The sequence below is a fragment of the Cyprinodon tularosa genome, unplaced genomic scaffold (genome assembly GCF_016077235.1).
Source record: "Cyprinodon tularosa strain WSP-4 unplaced genomic scaffold, ASM1607723v1 ctg19, whole genome shotgun sequence".
Lineage (NCBI taxonomy): Eukaryota > Metazoa > Chordata > Actinopteri > Cyprinodontiformes > Cyprinodontidae > Cyprinodon > Cyprinodon tularosa.
In genome coordinates this window covers 3,346,549-3,371,990 of record NW_024038678.1, presented here as the reverse complement: position 1 = coordinate 3,371,990, position 25,442 = coordinate 3,346,549, and the positions used below count along the sequence as shown (strand labels likewise).

Here is a 25,442-nt window from a genome sequence, read left to right as displayed (position 1 = left end):
TGTTAAAAAATAACAAATTAAATCAAAAATTAAAGCGGATGCAGTAATGTGTTTGTTTTAAGCACAGATGTCAAACTCAAGGCATGCAAGGTACTTTTTATTTTATGTGGTTTGTACAAATCATATTATTTTCCCAAAAAAGCATTACCTCTGTAATGGATAGAGTATAAATACACAGATATCATACACCATGTTATGTAAATATTATGTTCTTCTTAGTTAGGGTGGTACAACTAAATGTACCCTAACACTGATGTTTGATCTAGGCACTTGGTATATAGGAGTTAGATATATATGTTTATTATTGGGAACTGATGTGTAGATGCAATTTATTGATTATTGAGTTATTTTAAAGTTGAGTGATATTATCTGTCAACTGATTAATTGAAAAGTGGACATAGTGCAACATGAGTGGCATATATTTGAACAGTTTTCATTTAAAAAATTAAAAACATAATTATATTGTAACAATAAATAATGACTGAATCAACCACACAGTTATTACATTTAGACGTTTGTAAAGTAAAAAGGATTATGGCGACATCCAGTGGGAAATAAGGGTAAACTGTTCATTTAGATTTTTTTTTTAATTACAAAAAAAGAACATACTTGAACAATATAGAACATTAATAATTACAAACTTATATAACAACAAAGGGCTTTACAGAACAGAACCATTATTTTAAAATTTCGAAATCAAATCTATGCCCTAGGGTTATAATTCTTTAAGGGCAGTTATAATTTTCCTGGCTTTATCATTTGCACTTAATTTTAAGGATTCTATATAGATATTAATAGAAGATAAATAAAATCTTGAAATTAAGTTTTTGTTGTAAATATTTTGAGGTGTGAATATGATATTTATCATAAATAATAAAAAATTATTTTAACATATACAAATTCTGTTTTGACAAGTTCACATTTCTCCATCCCAAACAAAAAACACTTATCTGTTAAAGTAATGTTAAGATTTTCATTTAGAAAAGTGTTTTTTTTAAAGGTTAAAGTCTGCTTCCTCATACGTCACTACCCGCTGACCAATGGGAGGCAGCATATCCTGAGCTGAGCCGTATGTTGACTTGAATGGTGTTAAGCTGGAAAATGCACGGGTTTTCTCTATGCAATCATTGTCTTCAACCGCGCATAAAGAGCTACTGGTTCGCTGAATGTTAGCAGCTTCTCCAGAAGATTGCAGGAAACGTTCAAAATCTTTAGGGGATGTCAAGCTGTCCGCGTCCAGAACTGACTGATCCGGCTGCTAAGGTAATAAACAGGCGCCGGATTAAAATGAGTATTTCACCGTTTGACCAAATAAAAACACACATTCGTAAATGGTTAACTATCGAAACAGAAAATAGAATTAGATCGTGTCTCTTGTGTATCTATTTTTTTGTGCTTTTCTCGGCATTGACACAATAACAAAAACTAAGCCCTTTCTAGCTATATTGTGATCAATACACACTATTAAAAACATATTTAGGCCTATTAATATTTTTCATTCACATCTTGGAGCTTATTGTTTTAGTATCTGGAGAAAAACCTTGAACTTCCTGTTTCTGAAATCAATCCTAAGCCTTTTTTGTCTCTCCTGCTTCAAAGATCAGTGAGAAATGAGACATTAAGGTTTGCAGCTCTTCAAAAAAAAAAAAAAAAAAAAAAAAAAACCCTGCAAACTGTATCCTGGCACCTTTTTTATTTTTTTATTTTTATGAATCAACCATAACTTCTTTTGCAGTTTGATCCAAAGTAGCTTGTCTGTAGGACAGCTGGAAGGCTGTCCTGATTGTTGACTTTGCTCTGTTGTGAGTTTGTCACTTCTTCTTTCTTAGATTTTTTGAATACAGGTGCTGGTCATAAAATTAGAATATCATGAAAAAGTAGATTGATTTCAGTAATTCCATTTAAAAAGTGAAACTTGTATATTATATTCATACATTACATACAAACTCATATATTTCAGATGTTTATTTTGTTTAATTTTGATGATTACAAATGACAACAAATGAAAATCTCAAATTCATCATATCAGAAAATTAGAATATTACTGAAGACCAATATAAACAAAGGATTTATAGAAATGTTGGCCAACTGAAAAGTATGAACATGAAAAGTATGAGCATGTACAGCACTCAGTATTTAGTTGGGCCTCCTTTGGCCTGTATTACTGCAGCAATGCGGCGTGGCATGGAGTCGATCAGTCTGTGGCACTGCTCAGGTGTTATGATAGCCCAGGTTGCTCTAATAGTGGCTTTTAGCTCTTCTGAATTGTTGGGTCTGGTGTATTGCATCTTCTTCTTCACAATACCCCATAGATTTTCTATGGGGTTAAGGTCAGGAGAGTTTGCTGGCCAATTAAGAACAGGGATACCATGGTCCTTCAACCAGGTACTGGTAGCTTTGGCACTGTGTGCAGGTGCCAAGTCCTGTTGGAAAATGAAATCTGCATCTCCAAAAAGTTGGTCAGCTGCAGGAAGCATGAAGTGCTCTAAAACTTCCTGGTATGTGGCTGCGTTGACCCTGGACCTCAGAAAACACAATGGACCAACACCAGCAGATGACATGGCACCCCAAACCATCACTGACTGTGGAAACTTTACACTGGACTTCAAGCAACGTGGATGAAGTGCCTCTCTTCTTTTCCTCCAGACTCTGGGACCTTGATTTCCAAAGGAAATGCAAAATTTACTTTCATCAGAGAACATGACTTTGGACCACTCACCAGCAGTCCAGTCCTGTTTCTCTTTAGCCCAGGCAAGACGCTTCTGACGCTGTCTGTGGTTCAAGAGTGGCTTGACACAAGGAATGCGACAGCAGAAACCCATGTCTTTCATACGTCTGTGTGTGGTGGTTCTTGAAGCACTCACTCCAGCTGCAGTCCACTCTTTGTGAATCTCCCCCACATTTTTGAATGGGTTTTGTTTCACAATCCTCTCCAGGGTGCGGTTATCTCTCTTGCTTGTACACTTTTTTCGACCACATCTTTTCCTTCCCTTCGCCTCTCTATTAATGTGCTTGGACACTGAGCTCTGTGAACAGCCAGCCTCTTTAGCGATGACCTTTTGTGTCTTGCCCTCCTTGTGCAAGGTGTCGATGGTCGTCTTTTGGACAACCGTCAAGTCAGCAGTCTTCCCCATGATTGTGTAGCCTATAGAACTAGACTGAAAGACCATTTAAAGGCTTTTGCAGGTGGTTTGAGTTAATTAGCTGATTAGAGGGTTGCACCAGGGGCCATCAATTTTGAACCTTTTCACAATATTCTAATTTTCTGATATGATGAATTTGAGATTTTCATTTGTTGTCATTTGTAATCATCAAAATTAAACAAAATAAACATCTGAAATATATGAGTTTGTATGTAATGTATGAATATAATATACAAGTTTCACTTTTTAAATGGAATTACTGAAATCAATCTACTTTTTCATGATATTCTAATTTTATGACCAGCACCTGTAGCTACTGACCATTGCAGATTTTTCTTCAAACTTAGCTTGGTGGTCTGCAATCCACACATTTGACCTCCTTTTCCTGCTCTTTTTACTCTCACTTTGATCACAAAATGTATACTTGCTCTCCAGTATATCCCGCCCACTATCAGGTGTCCTGAAGAGATTATCTGTGATATCCGGTTCAACTGTGTGCAAACAAACACATTCATTCTGCTTGTTTCTCTAGCCTTAAAAAAACTGCTATCCATCTATCAAATCTTTTCAGAGTGTGACAATGTGAAAATGCAAGCCTGGTTTTGCAAGTTATTGTTCATAACTCTGTCTTATCTTCATCTGAAACCTGTTAGTTTACATGCTGCTGTGGTAGAAAGAAGAAAGTGTGGAGTGTTTCCTAGTTAAAATTTCCCTTGACAAGAGAGGAATGCATCTTTTCTGACACCGTTGAAAGAGTCCCTATGAGCAACTTTACACAAGTCTGACCAACAGGATTAGGCAAAGTCAAAGGTGAAAAGCAGTTTAATTGTCACATGAATTTTTGTGAAACAGAGCCAAAAAGTGGAATACGACACATAGGCATAAGAAAGGGGGGGGGGGGGGGGGATCCAAATTTCAGCTGCATTAAATGTCTTGTTCTTGAGTCTTGGCTGTAATGTTTGTTTATCCAGGTTGTTATGAGAAGAAAAAGTTGAGCCACAAAGTAAACCCTTACTTGTACGGATGAAATGATTGTTGGATGATTATTGTCCTATTCAGTTTTCAGGGTCTGGAGGAAACCTTGTCACTAACACAAAAGTTTCTAAAGATACCATAATTAATCATTGTGATATCCTTGGAAACACCCTCAGATCCCACAAATGATTTGGTTTGTGATACTCTCTGGATGAATGAAGAGTATTTTTTTAATCAGGAGTAATGTAACCTTTTCAGATTATAAAATACAAATAAAATAAGCTTCTTTCCGGATAACATGTTCACAGTTTTCTGTTTAAAGTAAAAATCAAATGTGCATATCAGAGACGAGGAAACAAATAGACATCTTTCACTTTTAATTGATGCATTTTGTTTAGAGGACTGTTTTTTTTTTCTTTTTTTTCTTTTTTCACTGGCCTCTAAAGGTTAGATGTCCAACATTGTAATTTAAGTTACAATGGTGACGGACTCGGACAAAAGGTGAACTTGCTTTGCAATACTGAAAATCCTAAATTGACCTTGAAAAGCACTAATCCTGTTTCAGATTTCCCCCCAGCTGTACTCCGAGGCATTCAGGTAATAGTATTAGAAGGCAGAATGCTGTAATGCCAAACTAAAGATTGCACTAAAGAAACATCCGATTTGATTGTCTGTTTCACTCACTCCTGTAGAAGATGCTTATTCTTTTACATAAGAGTTTAATAATAACGATGATACTCGTGTATATGATGCTTATCAAGGTAATTGAAGTCTTTTTCTTTTCATTTAGACATGCTTCAAGTTTGACCTTGCAGCACAGGAGAGGTTTTCACCATGAAGGTTCCCAGCACCAGATGGGCGTTCTTACTGGGTTTCCTGGTGGGGATGTGCTGCATGTACTTCTCCTTGCAGCAGGTGTGGTTTGAACAAAATTACCATGTACATTCAGAAGCTCAGGAAACGGCCACAGTAGCAGGAGAGAGACCGACCAGCTGGAGAAAGGAAGGAGGTGCACTCCTCAACCTGCTGCTTCCTCACCATCCAGGTGCTGTGCATATGTATGCAATCAATTAACAGCAAAAATCCTTCAGTTACAATGTGAAAGCAAATCTTACCTGTGAGATTTGAAGTATCAAACCGCTAAGTCAGTTCAGATCTGTAATATTTATTGAAGAGTCCCAGGATAATCCTCAACCTCTTTAGTTTTCATTTAGCAATGTATCCTGTTAACCTGTTGCACAAAAATAACCAAAAACAGTATTGAAACATCTGTAAAATCATGGTATAAATCGGCTGTTGTTCTTTAACCCCAGGTAGGGTCTAACTTGCCCTTTAAAATGCTGTAATGGTGGACAGACCGTACTCGTGGAAGTATGAGGCTGCAAATTTCGCCACATACGTCCCATGAACGGGACATGACAGCAGGATCCTATCATTTTAAAACGACCTGCAGGGGAAACTAAACAGATATGGTTTTCTAAAGGTAATTTAGAATAACCAATTGGTTTTATAGTGTTTTGGAATAAATTCAGTTTAATAAATAACTCTTTCGAAGTTAAGCCATGTCCAGATTAGATTTTAAACAAGTATTGTTTTAAATTAAAGGGGAAAAAAAGGAAAAAAAATTAAAGCACACTTATCTTTTTATAATTTTGTTTATTTTTAAACAGGTTAGAGCTACCCTATGATGTGCTGGTTCTCATTATAATTTATATTGCCAACAACCTAACCTGTCCTTTTAAATCTTGCCAGGGTTAAATAGCAACAACTAGATATTTCTAGAGTAGATGCTAATTAGTATGCCTTTAAGCAGCACTGTGTAGCTAGGGGTGCTAGACCTATAACTTCTGCCCTGTCACAAAATTAAACCATCTACCTCAGTGTTTTAGATGTTTAGTAGACCACTATGGACTAGTAGAGTTAAGAAGTCATGGGGTTACTTATAGATTAAATCCTAAATTAGAGAGTGAAAAATATGTTTGATCAGGAAAGGATTACAGCTCTCTCTTTTTTTTTTTTTAAAGTTTATCTTTAAGGGGAGCTCAGACTGCAGTGAAGAGGGGTTCAGGTTACATATGATAAATATTGACTCTAAGTGTCGGGTGTTGACCTGAAAAATCATTTAATATACAGTAACTTAAATTAAGCTTATACATTTGTCAAAAATGACATAGGCTACGTTCACACTGCAGCCTGAAGTGACATAAATCCAATTTTTCGGACCATATGCGACCTGGATCTGATCTTTCCATGGCAGTCTGAACAACACAGATCTGATTGTTTCCAATGCGACCCAGGCCGCTTGGCTATGTGGTCCTGAATCAGATACGAATCTGATCTTCTCAAATGTGACCTGTGTCTGAATGGCCAGGTCACATTCATCTGACCTGAACGCCATTAATGCTCGACAAAGGTCACTATTTTGGGGTCTTTTCATAAAGAAGCAACAAGAAAAACAACAAAAATGGCAGACAATGATGCGGAGAGCAGTATTTATGTTTAACCGTCTTGAAAAGATTGTGTTTTTATGGTTGGGAAAGACCGCTGGATGCACTCCAGCACTGCCATCCATTTTTACTTCCATAAACACAGAGCACGCTGCCCTGTGACGTCATTGCGTCCTCTACTGCGCATGCGGGACACTTGCATTATATGACTGCACAGGAGATAACATACAAGTCGCATATATTTGGAAATGTGAACAGCAACGCAAAAAAAATCGGCTTTCACAAAACATTTGGAATTGAGCATCAAGGCCTGCAGTGTGAACGTAGCCATAGCGTTGCTTTCAAAGGCACACCATGGTGTGCTGTTGTAACTTATCTTCAAAAAGAAAGACAATTTTTCACAGCCATAGACGTTCATGTTATTTTGGGGGATTTTGTGTGACATACAGAAAGTAGTGCATATAACTGAAGCAGAATGAAAAGGATACATGGTGTTCCTACTAGCTTTGGACATCCACAGAATGATGTTTGATTTCTTCTTTAAAAATAGCGTAAGATCATAATGCATTTTAGATTTGATGTCTTTTGGTATTTGTTTGTGCAGGGTTTTTTTTTTATATACAAGTGCAAACCACAAATGCAGATTTTTATAATTAATTGTTTAAAACCATATAATCACTAAACAATGCAAGCAAATGTCTCCTGTTGCTAACCGCTCATCCAGGTGGAACAAATCCAACAAAAGCAGCAAAGTCAACTGTAAAGTCACAAACTGTAATTAAAGAACCAAACATGCTTTGAATTAAAGGAAAAATTGTAACATTGTAAACTTCTCCTCTGTTTCTAGATGAAGACAGCCAGGTAGCAGATATGCTGTCCCAGAGGGTTCGTATTCTCTGTTGGGTGATGACGGGGCCATATAACCTCCAGAGCAGGGCCCGTCATGTCCGAGCCACTTGGAGTCGACATTGTGATGTTGTGTTGTTTATGAGCTCCGTGGAAGACCCCTCCTTTCCCACTGTGGGGCTGGGCACTAAAGAGGGCCGCGATCAACTCTACTGGAAAACCATTCAGGCCTTTCACTACGTCTACGAGCACCACATGAACCAAGCTGACTGGTTCCTTAAAGCGGACGATGACACCTTTGTGGTGGTTGATAACCTACGTTGGCTTCTGTCCAACCACACCCCTGAAGAGCCCATCTATTTTGGTAAACGCTTTAAGCCGTACACCAAACAGGGTTACATGAGTGGAGGTGCAGGTTATGTGCTCAGTAAGGAGGCCCTCAGACGGTTTGTCAAAGGTTTCCGAACCAAGGCTTGCACACACACGACTCCTGTCGAAGACCTGGCGCTGGGGCAGTGTTTGGAGAAGATGGGTGTTCTGGCTGGGGACTCCAGAGACACGTTGCACAGAGAAACTTTTCACCCGTTTGTGCCAGAGCACCTTCTCACCACAAAGTTCCCTAAGAGCTTCTGGTACTGGAGTTATTGTTTTTACCCAATTGTTGAGGCAAGTTCTTTTACATGTTATATCTGATTCTAAGGTTTAGTGCTGGGAAATGGAGCTGTGGCAGTAAATCTTTAAATGTTCTGATGAGGCAGACATCCTCTGATGGGATTAACCTTATTAGAAAGAGGCAATTTGGAAGCTATCCGGATGAGAGACTGCATGGAGAGAGAGAGACTGTGTTGTTTAATTCTTCTACATTTCATCCCTTTGGTTTGCTCTAAAAGAGAAGCTTTTTAACCTAAGATCCAGCAATATAATTGAGATGCCACAGAACATATTGAAAAAACAAATCTTTTTTATGTTTATATAACTGCATCTCTCTGTATTCTGCACATAAATTTAATTGCTATGTCAGAATATCTGATACAAAATGTTAAACTTTTTTTTTCGCTGCAATTTAAATTTTTGATGTTTTTTTGCCTTTTTTTAAAGGGGCCACAGTGCTGCTCAGACCTCACCGTGTCATTCCATTATGTGGAGGCAGAGCTGATGTACATTCTGGAGTATTACACCTACCATCTGAGAGCTTATGGCTACGTACCGCGTTATCTGCCTTCTGCTCGCCGCAGACAGAGGCTGGCCCCGCCGTTGAAAGCAGCCAAAATTTTGAACTTAAAACTGGCTAAAGGGGTGAAGGACAAAGCCAATCACACAGCATCTGCTCTCGTCAGGGAAAACCAAGCGGCAGAAGAGAAGCGTGCAGAGAGGGGCACAGAAGATAATGCCAGTTTTAATTTACCTATAAATAGGACTGCAAGCAGACAAGGCAGCCATCATTGATTCCCTGCAGTTCTTCAGGCTGCTAAGTGAGCTTTAACTGCAGCGACTTCCATATCATGACAGGGTGATCAAAGAAGGAAACGTTTGCCTCTCAGAGGGTTGCTGCCTGTGTATCATACTGGCTGAAGTCCTCAAGCGATGCCTCTTGGATATGAGAATATGTCAGTGTTTCACAGACAGTGCTCCCAGTGGGAGTTGAGACAAATTAATTATGGCTCAGAGGCAGCTGTGTGTAGCCTGTTTTTATTTATTTTTTTCTTCTTCACCTAGCGTACCTGATTGTTTTTGTTTTGTTTTAATGTGTCTTGATTTTAGACCCTGCCACTATTATTTTCTAGTGATGCAGAAACATTTTTACTTAAAACATCGATTTTTCCTATTAAATGCAACACACATCCCATTATGAAGCTGGTTTCAGTCTTTCGTTTGACATTTGTGTTACATTTGATTTTAAATTATAATTCCACTTTTTTTTAAAGCTTTTTTTGCATAAATTATTTTTGATTACTTGGAGACCTTTATCTTTCTAGTCAGGATACTAATTTGTTTTCATCTGCTGCTCATGATTTAATGTGTTTTTAAAAGCACAGTTGTTGTTACAGCCACAACTGTGCTGAAATTTGTTTTTTAACTCTGATGCAAAGCTCATTTAAATGCAACCTGTTTCAGAGTGGTAATAAACATATAATATATTATACCAATTTAATAAGTGGTATAAACACACATTTCTAATGATGTACAACTTGTTGAGTCGTTTTGTAATCCCAAAAGCTTGCAAGAATACATCAACATTGAATAAAAGTAAGACAATGTATACAAAAAGTTACTTTTATTTTCAACTTTGAACAGAGGACAGAGAAAATAAAGAAACTGAAATTATGATTTCTAATTATTCTTTCTTGCAGATAAAATAGTTACAATCTGCTTGGTTTATGGTGGCTTTCATGAACCAGCTGCTCGACTTCTTTTCCTTCAGACTTGTTGGCTGTTCCTACTCCTTTGTGAATTTCTGTTGATGAAGCCATACGGAAAAAGGTCTGGCTGAATGTTTACAGCCCCTGAAGTAACCTAAAAAATAAGTTATATATATATATAATATAATTCTGTTTAACAAAAGATATTTTAAAGATATTATAGTATGAGGAAAAAATCTTTCTAGCTCCATCTATTTCTGAGGACTCACCTCAGCCTGGATTTGTTGAGAAGGATTCCTCTGCGCTCTGGATATTCTCTCCTCCAGGGACTATCTAAGGGAGCAGAGAAAAAGTCTCATTACAGGAACAGAAATTATAAGTCCCATATTGTTTCTTTCTGAACTGAAGGGAGGAACATGAACAGCTGATACAGCAAGCAGTGCTCTAGTTATTTCCCCCATTCATCTATAACACTCACCAGAGTCAGAGCTTCTTCTTCCCATAAGACCAACAAATAAGTCATCCATTTCCCCTAATAATAAAAAAATCAAATTAATATTTCCTATAACAAATTTAACAGATACAGTTGTAAACATTATAATTATATCTCACTTTTTTGTTGGGATTCCACGTCCTCTTCTTCTGGAAGAGTAATATTTTGTCGGAAACAGGAAAATCAAACGATTATCCCCAAAAGGAAAAAAAAGGCAATTAGACATTTTATCATTAGGTAATATAGTTGAACATAAAGCACATATAAAATTAGACCAACCCGCGTTTCTTTTGCCCATCAATCCAACAAAGCTGTCATAATCCAAATCTGTGTATCTTCTCAGAATGTTCCGCTTTATATCTTCCAGTCTTGTAGTCTGTGGAAGATGGATGAATATAAAAGTCAGTTGCCCTAAAATAAAAAACTACTTGATCTAAGCGATACAGCAAAAACCTACGTCTGAGGAGGATCTGCGCGCTCCGGTTTCCTCGCACCTGGAATGGCTGGAGCGAAGTTTCATAATGAGGAACAAAGTCACCAGGAGAAGGCTTCGTCTCATTTTCTCAGCAGATCCTGTCCGTAAACATTTACAGTTCCAGTCATTCATTATTTATTAATACAGAGAAATGACATAGGTTTTTGGAGGAAATAAATGCATGCATCCGCTGCGCGCAAACTGCGCGCAAAGATGCGCCGTTTAAGGTTTAACCATCATAGATGCGATTCAATTAAAGTTGTATTTTTTCCGTGCATATTAAAACATTCGGCATAAACAACAATTTGAGTTTTAAACCTAAATCATCAATGAAAGGTTAAAGTGAGCATAAAACTTTCAGATATTCATTGATATATTTATTTTTACCTGTTTAATCCCTTGCAGATAACTGGAATTGCGCGTCAGCTGCTTGCGCCTTGTTGATGGATGCTGCGCTAAGATCCGGTCTAGATAAATGAGACCTCCAAGCTTTGCGGTGTTAAATATTAGGCAGAAACCTGCGTAAAGCCAATCAGCAGCTGGAGCGTAGGATGGGCAGCAGGTCTTATGTCATGCCGCTGAGTGCACCCCCACCCTTCCACACCCCCGGACGTCAAATAATGATAAAAAAAAAAGCCAAGGTAACGTAACGGGAGCACAGGTTTGGGAACCTCCTTATGCTGGGGAAGGAAAGACTATACATGGATAAAATAGATGCTTTTTATTTATCTACATGATTTTGACTCATTTCAACTAAGGACTAATGTTCTCATTTCTAATATCAGGCAAAATTGTCTGTTTTGATTATTCTTTAATCTCTTCTTTGCCCTCAGAGCTAATTAGGGATGAATTAGGTTTTAAAACAAGACTTCCACTTGTCAGGTCTGACATTTATTTTCTACTCCTCTTGTTCCGTGCATCAAAAATATGACCTGTAATCGGTTTAGTGTAATAATTATTTACCCTATTGCACATGCCATGACAACAGAGTATTTAAACTGAAAAAAAAACCCTGCATTGGGTTACAAAAAAAGGTATATGTGCACCAGTTGTTTTCCAGAGAGGCAGTGACCCTCTGCCCAGAAAGCCATGACCTACGGGTGCCATTAGGGAAAAAAGAGAAAGTTCATTTTTTTCAGTACTGAAATATTATTTCATGAGCAGACTGACACCTCAGTAGTTCAGTGCTGATGCATCTATAAGCCTGTAGCACATTTTCCCTGAATCTACTTCAGGTGTGAATGTCCTGCGCTGCTCTGTGGATGTGACGTCAAGCACCTTCATGTTAAATCGGCCCCACCTAACAAACAAGCTAAGCTTTATATACAGTACTAGATGGATTTTGTGGAAACTTAGAAGACCGGCATCCAGCTCCACTGAGACACCAATGGGAGCTCCACTTAAGGTGAAAGAAGTACATATATAAAAAATAAGTTGTCATGTACAAGCTTGAGCTATGAGAACAAGCAGAAGAGTGATGCAATTCTGTGTTTTGGCCACAGTTGCCAATATCATTAGGTAAGTCTGTTATGCCTCTTTAACCATTAAGGATTTCTGTTGGTTAATTGTGTGTCCATTCTATACAGATTGGGTTGCAGAGTAAGAGGGTTGGCCGGATGCACAACTGATGTCCATTGAATATATCAGTAAGTAGGAAATAGAAATCTAAGTCAGGCAATACGTTGTGTTTTTTCTTTTGGAAGATCATTCCTCCCCTTAAGACATGTCACACTTGAAGATGAGCCATAAGATGAGCCAGGCATTATCAAAGCCAGTCAATGCCCACCTGCACTGGGTGATCACCTGGTTCTGCTAACATGGGTTATAAAAGTGGATCCTTTACAAGAAGCCCAATTAGAGCCCATGCCCTAACATTTTGGCTTGGCCTAAATAGGGCCAATGTTGGATTTGTAACTGAGTAAGACATATGATGTACAAATGAGAGAATAATAAAACTACCCTTGAAATAAACCAGATTGGTATATCTTTAATTCTATGTTGTATTGACTTTTAGGGTTTCTGGATATGGAATCCTATCATCTATTATTAACTTTATGAGAGATTTTCATTTTAGGGTCTTTCCACAGATTTTTTTTTAATATGGTGTTTGTGCTGGAAACAATGGTTACAGTACATTTCCATAAAAAAAAAAAGGTAGAAGAGGATTAGCCTACTATAAGACTTTCTAAAACATGTAAAGACCACGGGGATCTACTTTTTTTTTTAACCAGAGACAGAACAAACATTTTGAGTTTCCTGAGAAAAATGCCTTTGATTTTTCAGGATTGATTAAAATATCTTTCCACCTATCTTTGAAAACATCAATAAAAACATAACAGTTACAAAAATAGAACAGAATCAAACAGACTCTTATCTTCCATATAATGATTTGCTGTCCCAAGAAATTAAACTAAATATCTTTTCATTTCAGCTTTGCTACAGTCTAAACTCCTACCTGCTAAATGCAGCATGCAGTCTGATTTATTCAAGCCTGTTCTCACAGAAAATGCAGGAAGTGGTATTCAAATTTAAACAGATGATGCCACCTGTAATGCATGAGCAACTCTATGACATATTCCTCATAAATAGATGAAGGCTGTTTGAATGCACAATTTATTAAGACTTTTTGCTTTGCAAATATACATTTATAGTTTTAAAGGAATAGTACACCCAAAACATGATTAGCCTTCATTTTCTACTCACCCCCATGCTGAACAACACTCTGGAGTACTTTTTTGATATCTCAAATGCATCTGGAGATCTGGGAGGCTTCTTGCTGTCTGCTTATATTCAAATAATGGAGGTCTATGGTGACCGAGACAGAAAGGTCCATAAAAGTCCACAAAAAACGTGTCAATATTCCTCCATACTGCTCGTCCAATGTATTCCAAGTGTCCTGAGTGGGTAGCATCCAGAATTTACTCGAAACAAAGTCATTTAGAATGTTTTTAGAGCATAAACAGTAGTGTATATGATTTCCTGAAAGCGCGCGCCAGTGAGCTCACGACGCTACGGAAACCGTGGCAGACCAAACCAGATGAAAGTGCGCATTCAGCTCGGCAAAGAACTCGTGCTCTTCCTCAACACTGAAGCCCTCAGACATTTTTCTTTCGTTGTTTCTTTCTTTGCACAGGTAAACAGCACATTTCTTCTTCTACGCTTGCATTATCGGCAGAGCAGACGCTGAATGCGCACTTTCATCTGGTTTGGTCTGCCGGCTTCTGTAGCGTCATGAACACGCACGCGCGCGCTTTCAGGAAATCCTATACACTACTGTTTATGCTCTAAAAACATTCTAAATGACTTCGTTTCGAGTCAATTCTGGATGCTACCCACTCAGGACACTTGGAATACATTGGATGAGCAGTATGGAGGAATATTGACACGTTTTTTGTGGACTTTTATGGACCTTTCTGCCTCGGTCACCATAGACCTCCATTATTTGAATGTCAGCAGACAACAAGAAGCCTCCCAGATCTCCAGATGCATTTGAGATATCAAAAAAGTACTCCAGAGTGTTGTTCAGCATGGGGGAGAGTAGAAAATGAAGGCTAATCATGTTTTGGGTGTACTATTCCTTTAATCTCTGTCGGGACCTTTCACTGCAGTGTGAAATTTGATCAACAGGCAACCTATTCGGGATGTGATACATTGGTCTGCATTAATGAAGCATGAAATTTAGGTTTTGAATGCAGAACATGGAGACTCTGAATTTTTTTTTAGATAACGTTAAGAAATAGCCTCTGATAACTTTAAGAAATAGCCTCTTGGTGTATTGTATTGTATTGTATTGTATTGTATTGTATTGTATTGTATTGTATTGTATTGTAATGTAATGTAATGTAATGTATTGTGAAACCCCTAATAAGTAAGAATGGAGTCTGGTCACCCTCCTGAAAGAGAGGCAGACTGTTTTGGGTTTTAAGTTTAACCTCCCATCCCAAGGGTTTCTCCTTTTTCGGTCTATAGGCTTGGATGCATCAGGCTTATTACTTGTAATTCTACTAACTGATGCTCAGAACTGAAGAACCCCTTTGGACAAGAGGTGACTTTAAGAAACAAAGGTTGCCTTCTAATTTAGTGAATGACTGAGAATCTGCACTGAGTTACTGGTGGATTATGTATTGTATAGGCCATTTGCTATTTTTGATATTACGCCACTTACATGTGGTCATGGAACATTTATTATCAAAGTGAGTTTATGTTTCTGCTGCATCAAGAACAGTTTAGTGTGGAATATATGATTAAAAAAAAATCCTTTGAACAGAAACATTACAGTGAAGCCACTTTCCAAAAATACTCAGCTTTACCTGCTTATACAAATCTAAAAACGGCTGTCTTGGGCCAATAGAGAGTTGCCTTGGAGGTCTTCCAGCTATCATGGACCCCCAAACCCAAACTAATATTAATTTCCATGTTAAATCATCTATGCAAAACATAACAATTATATGACTTAAAAACAGGAAAGCTATCAGCCTGACACTATAATATATTGACCGATTTGATGTATTGCTTGAATAAGACTAATTCTATGTTGAATACTGACAGTGATAGATAGTTGTCAAAAACGAAAGCTGTCAAAGGTCTAAATGCAGAAACGTGGAGCATAAGACTACTTATAAAACATTCTTATGTTCATTAACAAAATGTTTGATTGCCCTGTTTAATAATTACCATTTGAGTAAAGGGGATAAATAAGGTTTTACAATTAACACTGATTTCCAGAGTTCAACATTTTCTTAACCAGACTTGTGTTACAAAAAGGCCTCTTCGTGTGGGGTTATAAGCTGTTCTGTGGACGGCCTCTAAAATAATCCATTCATGTTGATCTGTGTCACTATTGCTGCAAAATATTTGGACAATTTTAAATGATCATTCCTTAAAGGGATTTTGACGGAGGGATCTGCTTAATGTCCAGTTATAATGATTTTATGTCATAGCCGTTTATGTCCCAGTAAAACCCCTTCAACTGGTGTGAAAGGAAAAGTGCGTCATGTAACTTGTAAAACCATCCATTGTGTGTCTCTCTGCACATCAACTTGAAACTGATTGGCTCCATCGTTGCAGTAAAGGCATCATTTTCGTTTTAATTGGCATTGCTTGGACAGTTAGTACTCATTTAAATATCAAAAAGGCATTTCATGTTTTCAAAAAAGAAACAAATAAAAACAGACATAATATACACTTAAAAACCCCCCCAAAAAATGTAGAGATCAAACCACACCAATCATCTTTTTTGCAATGATGCTTGCAATTACAGCTATGATTGTGTGTATTTGTGTATGTGTGCGCACTCATTGGGAATGCAAATGAGCATAAATATTTGAATAAAGCAAAGTTTGTCAACAGGCTGCTGGAATTATGCTGCAGATAATAGATGCTGCTACATTTGTAGATTTAGCATGAGATGATTCATTTTATTTTTTTCTTTTACCACCTTTTGTATCAATCACTTCCTTTTACTATATTTATCTTTATTCTGCATGTAATGTTGCAAAGGGTGGGGATTGAGGGTTGAAGCCGTGCAGGGGTGTGGAAGGGGAGATCTAACGGAAATAGGGAAGTCATTAATGGCATATTTACATTATTGATGAATGTTTCTTTTTCTTATCTCCCCTGCTAATCAAAGCAACCCTAGTCTTGGAACACAGCGCAAAGGGAAAGAGTGCCAACGGCTGTTTATCCATAACATACTGAGGCAGAAGAAGCCTTTCATTTAACCAAAAGACAATTGACTATATTTCCTACAGGGCTAGAGGTGCTGCAATACATCACAGATATTGTCACCTGGCCTCTGGACGTCTGAACATTATGACGTGAATTATCTCCTCGTATGTTACCTGGATATCGTCTTTCCTTTGTACCTGACTCACATCTGTTGCACTCACATGGACTCCCTTCGGAGTTCCAGACAGCTTTTAACGTTGTGGGGCAATCTCTCACCTTGACAGGTCAGCAGGATAGTCAACAGGCACTCTTTTGAAACAGGAGGTCATTTTTACTACTTTCAAAGCAGTCATGATATATCAGTAGGAAAGAATAATAGGAAGTAACCCTGTTGATTGGCTTTAAAGATTGTACTGATTTTTCTTTTTTTTTGGCCAAGGGTTCTGTGGTCTATATTTGGATGATTTGTCTTACTGCAAGTGAAATGTGGTTGAAATAAATTTCAAAAATGCAAAACAGGATAAGTCACTAGGGCACATTATGTTCAAAGCTATCTCTATAGTTATGCTGCTATAGGCTTAGACTTCTGGAGGACATAGGGACCCCTATTTAATAATTCTGCTTCTTTCTATCTATATTCTCCTACTCTGCAGAATCTGTTACTGTAGTTCAATCTCTAACGTTCTGCTCTCTCTGCTTTTTCTCATAGTAGCTTTGCCTTGTCTGTTCCTGTTTGGCTGTGACACCATCCTGGGGAGAAATATCAGCTGTGCTGCTGCCATCAACACCCTTGTTTATAGATGGTGGAGATCGGCCTGTTTTTCAGTGTAGCCCTGTTTCTCTGACTATGACCTGCTGGATGTGCTCTCTTCATCCTCTGACATGGGGGCTGGCTCGAAGCTCGTCTGCCTGGCTGTGTTTCCTGGACAGGGAATATACAGCTGCTTTTTGTATCTCTGCTTGTCTCTTCTTGAACCCCAGTCGGTCTTGGCACATGGCCGCTCACACTGAGCCTGGTTCTGCTGGAGGTTTCTTCCTGTTATAATGGAGTTTTTCCTCTCCACTGTCGCTACAAGCATGCTTAGTGTGAGAGATTGCATTCGTGTCAATGAGTCGATGCAATCAACTGATTTTCCTTAGAAAGAAAACTTTGAATCAATTTGACTGAACGATCTGGTGAACTGTAAAGTGCCTTAAGACGCAAAATGGCGGCGCCCCTGGCGGCAGCGGCTGGCATACAGCTCCGACCAACTTGCGGAGATTTTCATAAAAATATACCGCCAAACCCGCTGCAAACTGCTTATCTACCTAGCAGATCATCACTGGACCGCCAGCGCCTGCTGGAGTTACGATCATGCAGTGTATTTGGACTTGTAACCACCACTACGCTCGACTGTTTACGTGACTCCGGAGTGCTCCGGGATCAAGCCCCGGAGGCCTGCGATGCAGCGGACCCGTCGAGCGGCTCACGCTGGAGGAGAGCCAAGCGAAAGCGGTGCAGCCGGCCGAGGAAACGCGGCTGTCGCGGAGGTTTAGCAGCCAAGCTAAAGGCTAACCCCCACAGACCATCGCTTCCATCCATCCTGCTCTCCAACGTACGTTCACTGGATAACAAAACTGACCATCTTCAACTCGAGCTCTCAGCAAAGAGGGAGTTTAGGGACTGTTGCGCTCTCATTCTGACAGAGACGTGGCTCACATCATCAACCCCGGACAACGCCATTAGCCTGGAGGGGCTAGCTACTTTCCGCGCCGACAGAAACAAAGAACTCAGCGGTAAGAGCCGAGGAGGCGGACTCTGTGTTTACATCAATAACAACTGGTGTAAAAATGCTAGAATAGTCTCAAGTTTTTGCTCTCCGGACATAGAGCTTCTGACTGTTAGCTGCAGACCCTTTTACCTGCCCAGAGAGTTCACTGTTGTTACCATCACAGCGGTGTATGTCCCCCCCAGCGCTGATACAAAGGAGGCCATGAGTGTTCTCTATCGGACTGTCTCTGAGCTGCAATCTACACACACAGAGGGCGTTTTCATCATTGCTGGAGATTTTAATCAGGCGAATATGAAAACTGTTCTCCCTCATTTTTATCAACACGTGGATTTTGCTACTCGTGGAGAGAACACTCTGGACTTAGTTTATACAAACATAAAAGACGCATTCAGAGCAGCCCCCCGCCCCCACATCGGCTCCTCAGACCACCTTTCTGTGATGCTAATTCCTGCATACAGACCCCTGCTGATCAGAGCAAAACCTACAGTGAAGCAGGTGAGGGTCTGGACGGAGGGGGCCATGGATGCACTCCAGGACTGCTTTGAATGCTCTGAATGGGACATGTTCAAATCAGCAGCAACATATGACAACAAGATCAATGTTGATGAGTACGCCATGACTGTTTCAGCCTACATCAACCACTGCATCGAGGACGTCAGCACAACAAAGACCATCACCACCCGAGCCAACCAACGGCCCTGGATGACTGAGGAGGTCCGCCACGCGCTAAAAGCACGGAACTCAGCCTTCAAGTCTGGTGACAAGGAGGCACTGAGGACAGCTAGAGCCACCCTGAACCGTGCCATCAGGTTAGCAAAGCGGAACCATAACCAGAAAATCCAGCATCTGTTCCACGACGCCAACAACACCAGGAGCATGTGGCAAGGCATACGGGCGATCACAGACTACAACACGCCCCCTGCCCCGGTGGATGAAGTTGATGCTGACTTCCTAAACGGACTAAATAACTTCTTTGGGAGGTTTGAGGCACTAAATCGCACTCCAGCAGTGAAGGCTGTCCCACATCAGGAAGAGGAGGTTCTCTGCCTTGACACAGCCGACGTGTGGAAGACTCTGAGGAGGGTCAACCCGCGGAAGGCCCCAGGTCCCGACAACATACCTGGGCGGGTGCTCAAGGAGTGTGCAGGTCAGCTAGCTGGTGTCCTCACGGACATTTTTAACACCTCGCTGGAGCAAGCCACAGTGCCAGCATGCTTCAAGTCTGCCTCCATCATCCCAGTGCCAAAGAAACCTCAAGTCACCTGCTACAACGACTACCGGCCCGTCGCACTGACTCCCATCATGATGAAGTGCTTTGAAAGGCTGGTAAAGGAACACATCGTCTCCAGTCTCCCCCCAACACTCGACCCGTTCCAGTTTGCCTACCGGCGAAACCGCTCCACTGAGGACGCCATCTCCTCTGCTCTTCACCTGAGCCTGGCCCACCTGGAGGAGAAGAACACCCACGTGCGGATGCTGTTCCTGGACTTCAGTTCAGCGTTTAACACCATCATCCCACAGCACCTGGTGGGAAAGCTGGAACATCTGGGCTTCAACACACCCCTTCGAAACTGGCTGCTGGACTTCCTCACCAACAGACCTCAGTCAGTCCGGGTCGGTCAGAACACCTCTGATGTCATCACCCTCAGCACGGGCTCCCCTCAGGGCTGCGTCCTGAGCCCCCTGCTGTTCACCCTGATGACATATGACTGCGTCCCCAGGTTCACCACCAATCACATCGTGAAGTTTGCGGACGACACCACGGTGGTGGGCCTCATCAGGGACGACAACGACCGGGACTACAGAGAGGAGGTGGAGCAGCTGGTGGACTGGTGCAGTGAAAACAGTCTGATCCTGAACGTGGAGAAGACGAAGGAGATCATCGTCGACTTCAGGAAAAACCGCCCCCACCATGCTCCACTGCTCATCAACAGCTCAGCTGTGGAGGTGGTCAGCAGCACAAAGTTCCTGGGGGTGCACATCACGGACAACCTCACCTGGACTGTAAACACTTCATCTCTAGTGAAGAGGGCACAGAAGCGCTTGTACTTTCTGCGGAGGATGAGGAGAGCCCGCCTGCCCCCGCCCATCCTCACAACCTTCTACAGAAGCACCATAGAGAGCGTTCTGACCAGCTGTCTCTCTCTGTGGTGTGGAGGCTGCAGAGCTTCTGACTGGAAGAATGTGAGGAGGGTGGTGAGGACAGCGGAAGGAATCATTGGGGCTCCTCTTCCCTCCATTAAGGACATTTCATCACAGCGCTGTGTGTCCCGAGCCCGTAATATCATCAAAGACCCCTCACACCCCCACCATGGACTGTTCTCCCTGCTGCCCTCTGGAAAGAGGTTCCGCAGCATCCGCTGCAGATCCACCAGGTTGTGCAACAGCTTCTTCCCCACTGCCATCAGACTGTTGAACCTTTGATCCACAATCCGAACTCTGCACCTATTGCACATTATCGGGCATCAAATGCTGCTGAACTTTTAACTTTTAGCCCTTTAAATTGTTCATCTCATTGTATTTTTCAATAACGCATTTTTTGCACAAATGCCATTTTGCACTGAACCCTGCAACTTGCACACTGTCTCTTATCCTCTGCACTGTTCACACTTTGACCACTGCTGCACTTTTTGTATTTTTCTATAACTCGTGCCATTGTGAAATATCAATGCAACGTTCATAAGCTGTATGTAACGCAATTTCGTTCTGTATGCACCCTGTGCATACAAAATGACAAATAAAGAAGTCTAAGTCTTAAATTGACATGTGTTGTGAATTGGCGCTATATAAATAAACTGAAACTGAATTTAATTGAATTGAATCTAAAGTTCTGCCACTGACTAGTTTTAATGTTAAAAAATATGTATCGTAATAATAGTGTTTTGAGAATAAGAACAAAATGTGTGTGGACCTTTATTTTAGTAGTCAGGTAAAAGCTTTGCTACAGTTTATATCACAGACAGTAGGAGAAGAAATTCATGGGCTGCCTTTGAAAATAAATTGAAATGGAAAAGCAAAGCCTGAGCTTGTCTGCGCCTACAGAAGCCTATCCTGTGATATGGTATGTGTGAATGTATTCATTTACAATGGACTTGACTGATCCTTGCCATGATTAAAGTTAGGTTCACACAGTATATATCAATAGTGTTGTCAACATTATCCCTGATAAAAAAGAACAGGGCTAGTATGTATTTTGATTAACTAAAGATGAAGACTGAGAAGTAAAATAAAGCAAGTCAAACAGAATGTCATGATCTGGCCTGTTTGCTCTCCCTTAATTGGTAATTTCTTTCACCTGTCATTTTCCCTCTCTGCCTCAATTATCATTTATTCCTCTCACCTATTTCCTTTGGTTTATATTCTGTTCAGCCTGAGCATTCGGGGCCAGATCATTATTTGTTTTTCTGTTAGTCTGTTCTGTTTATTTCATGGTTCATGCTTTGGATCCTGGTGGCCAGTGGAAAGGGTTTTTTGTGTCTGTCTTGTCTCCTAATCGTCCACTGTTCCTCCCCTGCTGAGCCCTCTGGGTTTTTGGCTCTGTACGCAGGGAGGATCAGTTTTTATCCAAGTAAGCCTGGCTCCAAGGTAGAGACCAGTTCAAAGGTCCTGCATCAAGTTCTGGTTCCACGTCCTGTCTCTGCTACCCTCTTCCGCTGAGCCTCCCCGTCTGCACCTGATCCTGTCTGCTCCTGTGTGTGACTACCTGTTCACGCTTCCGGACCCTGTTGGACTCTGAACCTGCCTGGGTGCTCTACGATCCCTGGAAGCCTGGATCCTGCCTGTTTCTGTCTGTTTTGAATCCCTGACCAGGATCGGCTTCCTGCAAAACCTCTAGGACTGCAGCAATGGGGACACTCTTGGACTGGACTGTTAAACCAGGTAAGTGACCAATTCTGATAATCATCTTCTGTCAGATGATTGTGGTCACTTACCTGTGTTTCTCCCACAAACAGAGTGTCCAAGTTTGGGCAGTGCCCCACCCCCCACCTGCAGTTGTAATAACAGATCCTAGCAGCTCCCCTTTTAGTTTTGCTCTTCATTTAATAAACGTTTTGAACTTGCCTACTGACTGTCTCTCCTTAAATACTGGGTCCATCTGTCCTCTTTTCATGACACAGAATGAGAAAAAGGCAAGACAATGCAAGAATGCGAGGGAGAGAGAGACCTTGTAGTACAAGAGATAAGCTCCTATAGGTGGAATTCCTTGGTAATCTCACACATAGACTTGCTTGCTTATCTGATATATAAACAGCAATATAGGTGTGTATACATTCAAACACAACTTTGCATGCTCACATACATTAAAATAAATCATTTGCCAACAAATTTTTGTTCCCAACAAATATTAGTTTATTGGTTTGACCACTTTTAAGAAATTCTAACGTTGTGTAGAGAATAAATCTGGCTTTGGACTTTAATGTATACATTTACAAAGATGAATGAAAGTTACCTGTCCAATTAACTTTATTTCACCCTGATCACGTTTAAGTCAATTTGCTTTTTCTGCAAGCTGAAAATGTCCCCATAATTATGGTAGAAATCTGGTCAGCCTGTGATATACCATGCTAACCAGTATCAGTACACATTTGTGGTATCTATGGATTGAAGTTACTAAGAATTTTTAAAGGTTTGATGTTTTTTCTTTGCAGAATACTTACGAAAATTAAAAACAAATTGACCTGTTTTTTAAAAAAAATACAGCTAACTAGATAAGATCTTAAATGTTGTGAAAATTTTTCATGGTTCAAGTCTCTGTAATACATATTAAGATTGCATGCTCTGTACTTGATACGTAAAAAGTTGTGACTTTTGAATGTCCCTTAAATCCCACAAAGAGAAAATGCACTGAACGATTAATTTTCAGTGTTCCTGAAGAGTGTTTACACTGCAAAAAGTTTACTAAAACAAAGAACAATTTTAATCATGTGATTGCATTTGATTTCAATAGATATGTAAAATGATATGCAAGTGGAATTAGATTTTAAAGCGAAACACACTTTGATTTTTATTGTTTATTTGTAATTCACTTTTTGCAGAATGTTATTGTAACTTTGTTACAGTTTATTTAGCTTGTGTGAATTTATAGCCCTATGTGATGCTGGTGACATATGCCAGCTGATTTAAATGAATTAATTACCTCCTCCGTCTGTCTGTAAATTGCACAGACCCCTTAAAAAAAAGCTTAATTGAGCTTTCTGAAAATAATATTTTGAAAAAACCTTTCTACAATTTTTTATTCTAGTATCAATACCTATAAAGTTACTGTGTGCATGACCTTGATAACTTTTCATGTAGACAACAATTTGTCAATGTCAGTGGACAATCGGTGAGAAACCTTGAGCGGAACACCACTGAAAGATTAAAGCTCTGTACCAGTTTAGATTTGTATTGGCTTGCAAATCTTTTCTCACACCTAAAGCTTTCTTTTTTTTTTTTCCAGGTCACATAAACTTTGTCATAAAAGGGGACAGATGGACCCAGTATTCAAGGTGAGACAGCCAGCAGGAAATGTCAAAGCATTAAAATAAAACAGAAACAGAAGCACGCTGCTATTGGAACTACGACCACAGTGATTGCAGGTGCAGGGCGCAACCCATCACTGATTCTGTAGAGAGAAACACAGGCAAGTGACCACGATCATCTGAACAGAAGATCATAATTAGAGTGGGTCGCTTACCTGGTACAGTCCACTCAGGAACAGCAGGTCCAGTTTCCAGGAATCCAGAGCGCGAAGGCAGGTTCAGAGTCCAGTGCGTCAAGCATTCGGCTCAGACAGAAACACACTGGGGAGTACAGTCAAAATCCAGCAGGAGTCCAACAGAGGTTCAGGCAAGCAGATCACACAGGGACAGTTGGTGAGAGGGAATGGAATCAGGAAAACAGAACCACTCAGGAAAAGTTGAAACGCTCTCACCACTGGTTAAGGATTAAAACTAGCCTGAAGACATGGGCTGGAAAATGATCTCCTACTGGAAATGAGGACATGAACCTGGTAAATATTAAAAGTGATAGACAGGACACTAACAGAAGGCAAACAGGGAACAAACAGAAATCAAACAATGATAATCAAACAATGAACGGCCCTGATAGCTAGAACTGAGCCCAATATAAAGGAAATGGGCAGGTGGATGAGATGAGTGATGATTAGGAGCTGGACAGAGTTAAGCAGGTGAAAGGCATGAGTAATTAAGGTGAGCTATCAGTGAAGATCCTGACATTACTATGTTTCATGGGATTCTATAATAAAAAAATTGCTGGGTAGGTGGAAAGAAAACTTTTTAAAATGTCTCAAAAAAAAATCCAAAGGTGATTTATGCAGTGCACATTTGTACTCAGCCAGTTTTAGATATTTTGAAAGAAAATACTATGTTACTAATTGTACTTTACTGCAAACACAACCACTGAAACAAACATTCAAGCCTTTGTGTAACTGATTTGATGTTTGAGAGCAGCAGATAGAGCCTGCAGTACCACCACAGTGTGATTCCTCTCCTGCCTTTCTGATTGAGCTGCCAGTCATCCATTTGTGCAGACTTTAATGGCATAAGAGTAAAAAGATGAAGTAACTTTCACTCTAGACTTTGAAGGGGAGGATGACGCACCAGCCCCTATATGGGGGAGATGCAAAGACATTGTGCAAACCTACGCAGCAAGAAGCATGTGTAAAGGTGAGAAGACACAATGAAGAGGTGAGAAATCACAGAGTGCAGGTTTAGCTATGTTCATATCCAATATGGTGCTTTGTACAATGTGCGGCATCTCTGGCCAATAACTCCGAAGGGTATCCGGAAAGTGTGAACCCCATCACAGAAAAACAGTTTGTCACTCTCTTCTAAGCCATCCTGCTTTTTTTAGCCTTCCTATTGCTCATGGCGACATGAGAAATAATAGTTAAAAAAACAGTTCTGCATCTGAAGTCTCTCTGTGGTAGATCATAAGAAACACCTGACAATAATTGACTTAATGGTTACTAATCAAGCTGGGGAGTTTTAAATGAGAGCTCACTTATTCCCCTCTAAGGGGGCATGCAAAATTACTTTGATGGATGCAGTTTTTTTTATACACCCTCTCCTCTGGGATCTTTGGCTTGCAAGGTCCTGCAGTGTCACTTTCATCTAAATGTTAATTTGAAGACACCATGGATGCTGATATTTTTTGAGTCATTTCATATAAGACGATATTTTTGCATAAAAGGTTCTGAATGACAATGTCTGAAATATAATAGTTTTTTTCCAGTCTTTTAAAAATGTTTTTTAGGTCCTTA

At 40.1% G+C, this 25,442-nt stretch overlaps 2 protein-coding genes across 4 annotated transcripts; one reads left to right on the top strand and one right to left on the bottom strand.

Moving 5' to 3' along the window:
* Positions 1-1,044: 1,044 nt before the first annotated feature.
* Positions 1,045-9,736, top strand: LOC119782263 (glycoprotein-N-acetylgalactosamine 3-beta-galactosyltransferase 1-B-like). The gene is made up of 4 exons (XM_038283154.1): positions 1,045-1,263; positions 4,909-5,163; positions 7,413-8,077; positions 8,510-9,736. The coding sequence occupies exons 2-4, from the start codon at positions 4,953-4,955 to the stop codon at positions 8,855-8,857; spliced, it is 1,224 nt and encodes a 407-aa protein (XP_038139082.1). The 5' UTR covers positions 1,045-1,263; positions 4,909-4,952; the 3' UTR covers positions 8,858-9,736.
* tac3a (tachykinin precursor 3a) lies at positions 9,670-24,051 on the bottom strand. Of its 3 annotated transcripts, none has more exons than XM_038283156.1 (7): positions 23,856-24,051; positions 10,722-10,837; positions 10,544-10,640; positions 10,384-10,413; positions 10,250-10,303; positions 10,041-10,104; positions 9,670-9,925 (listed from the first exon to the last, which is right to left on the bottom strand). In XM_038283156.1, exons 2-7 carry the CDS (start codon positions 10,821-10,823, stop codon positions 9,907-9,909), a joined length of 366 nt encoding a protein of 121 aa, XP_038139084.1. In that variant the 5' UTR covers positions 10,824-10,837; positions 23,856-24,051; the 3' UTR covers positions 9,670-9,906. The 3 variants fall into 3 exon arrangements, with proteins under 3 accessions (XP_038139084.1, XP_038139083.1, XP_038139085.1); XM_038283155.1 differs by lacking the exon at positions 23,856-24,051 and adding an exon at positions 11,127-11,287; XM_038283157.1 differs by lacking the exon at positions 23,856-24,051 and adding an exon at positions 11,127-11,287 and having other exon boundaries at positions 10,384-10,410.
* Between the last annotated feature and the right edge of the window lie 1,391 nt (positions 24,052-25,442).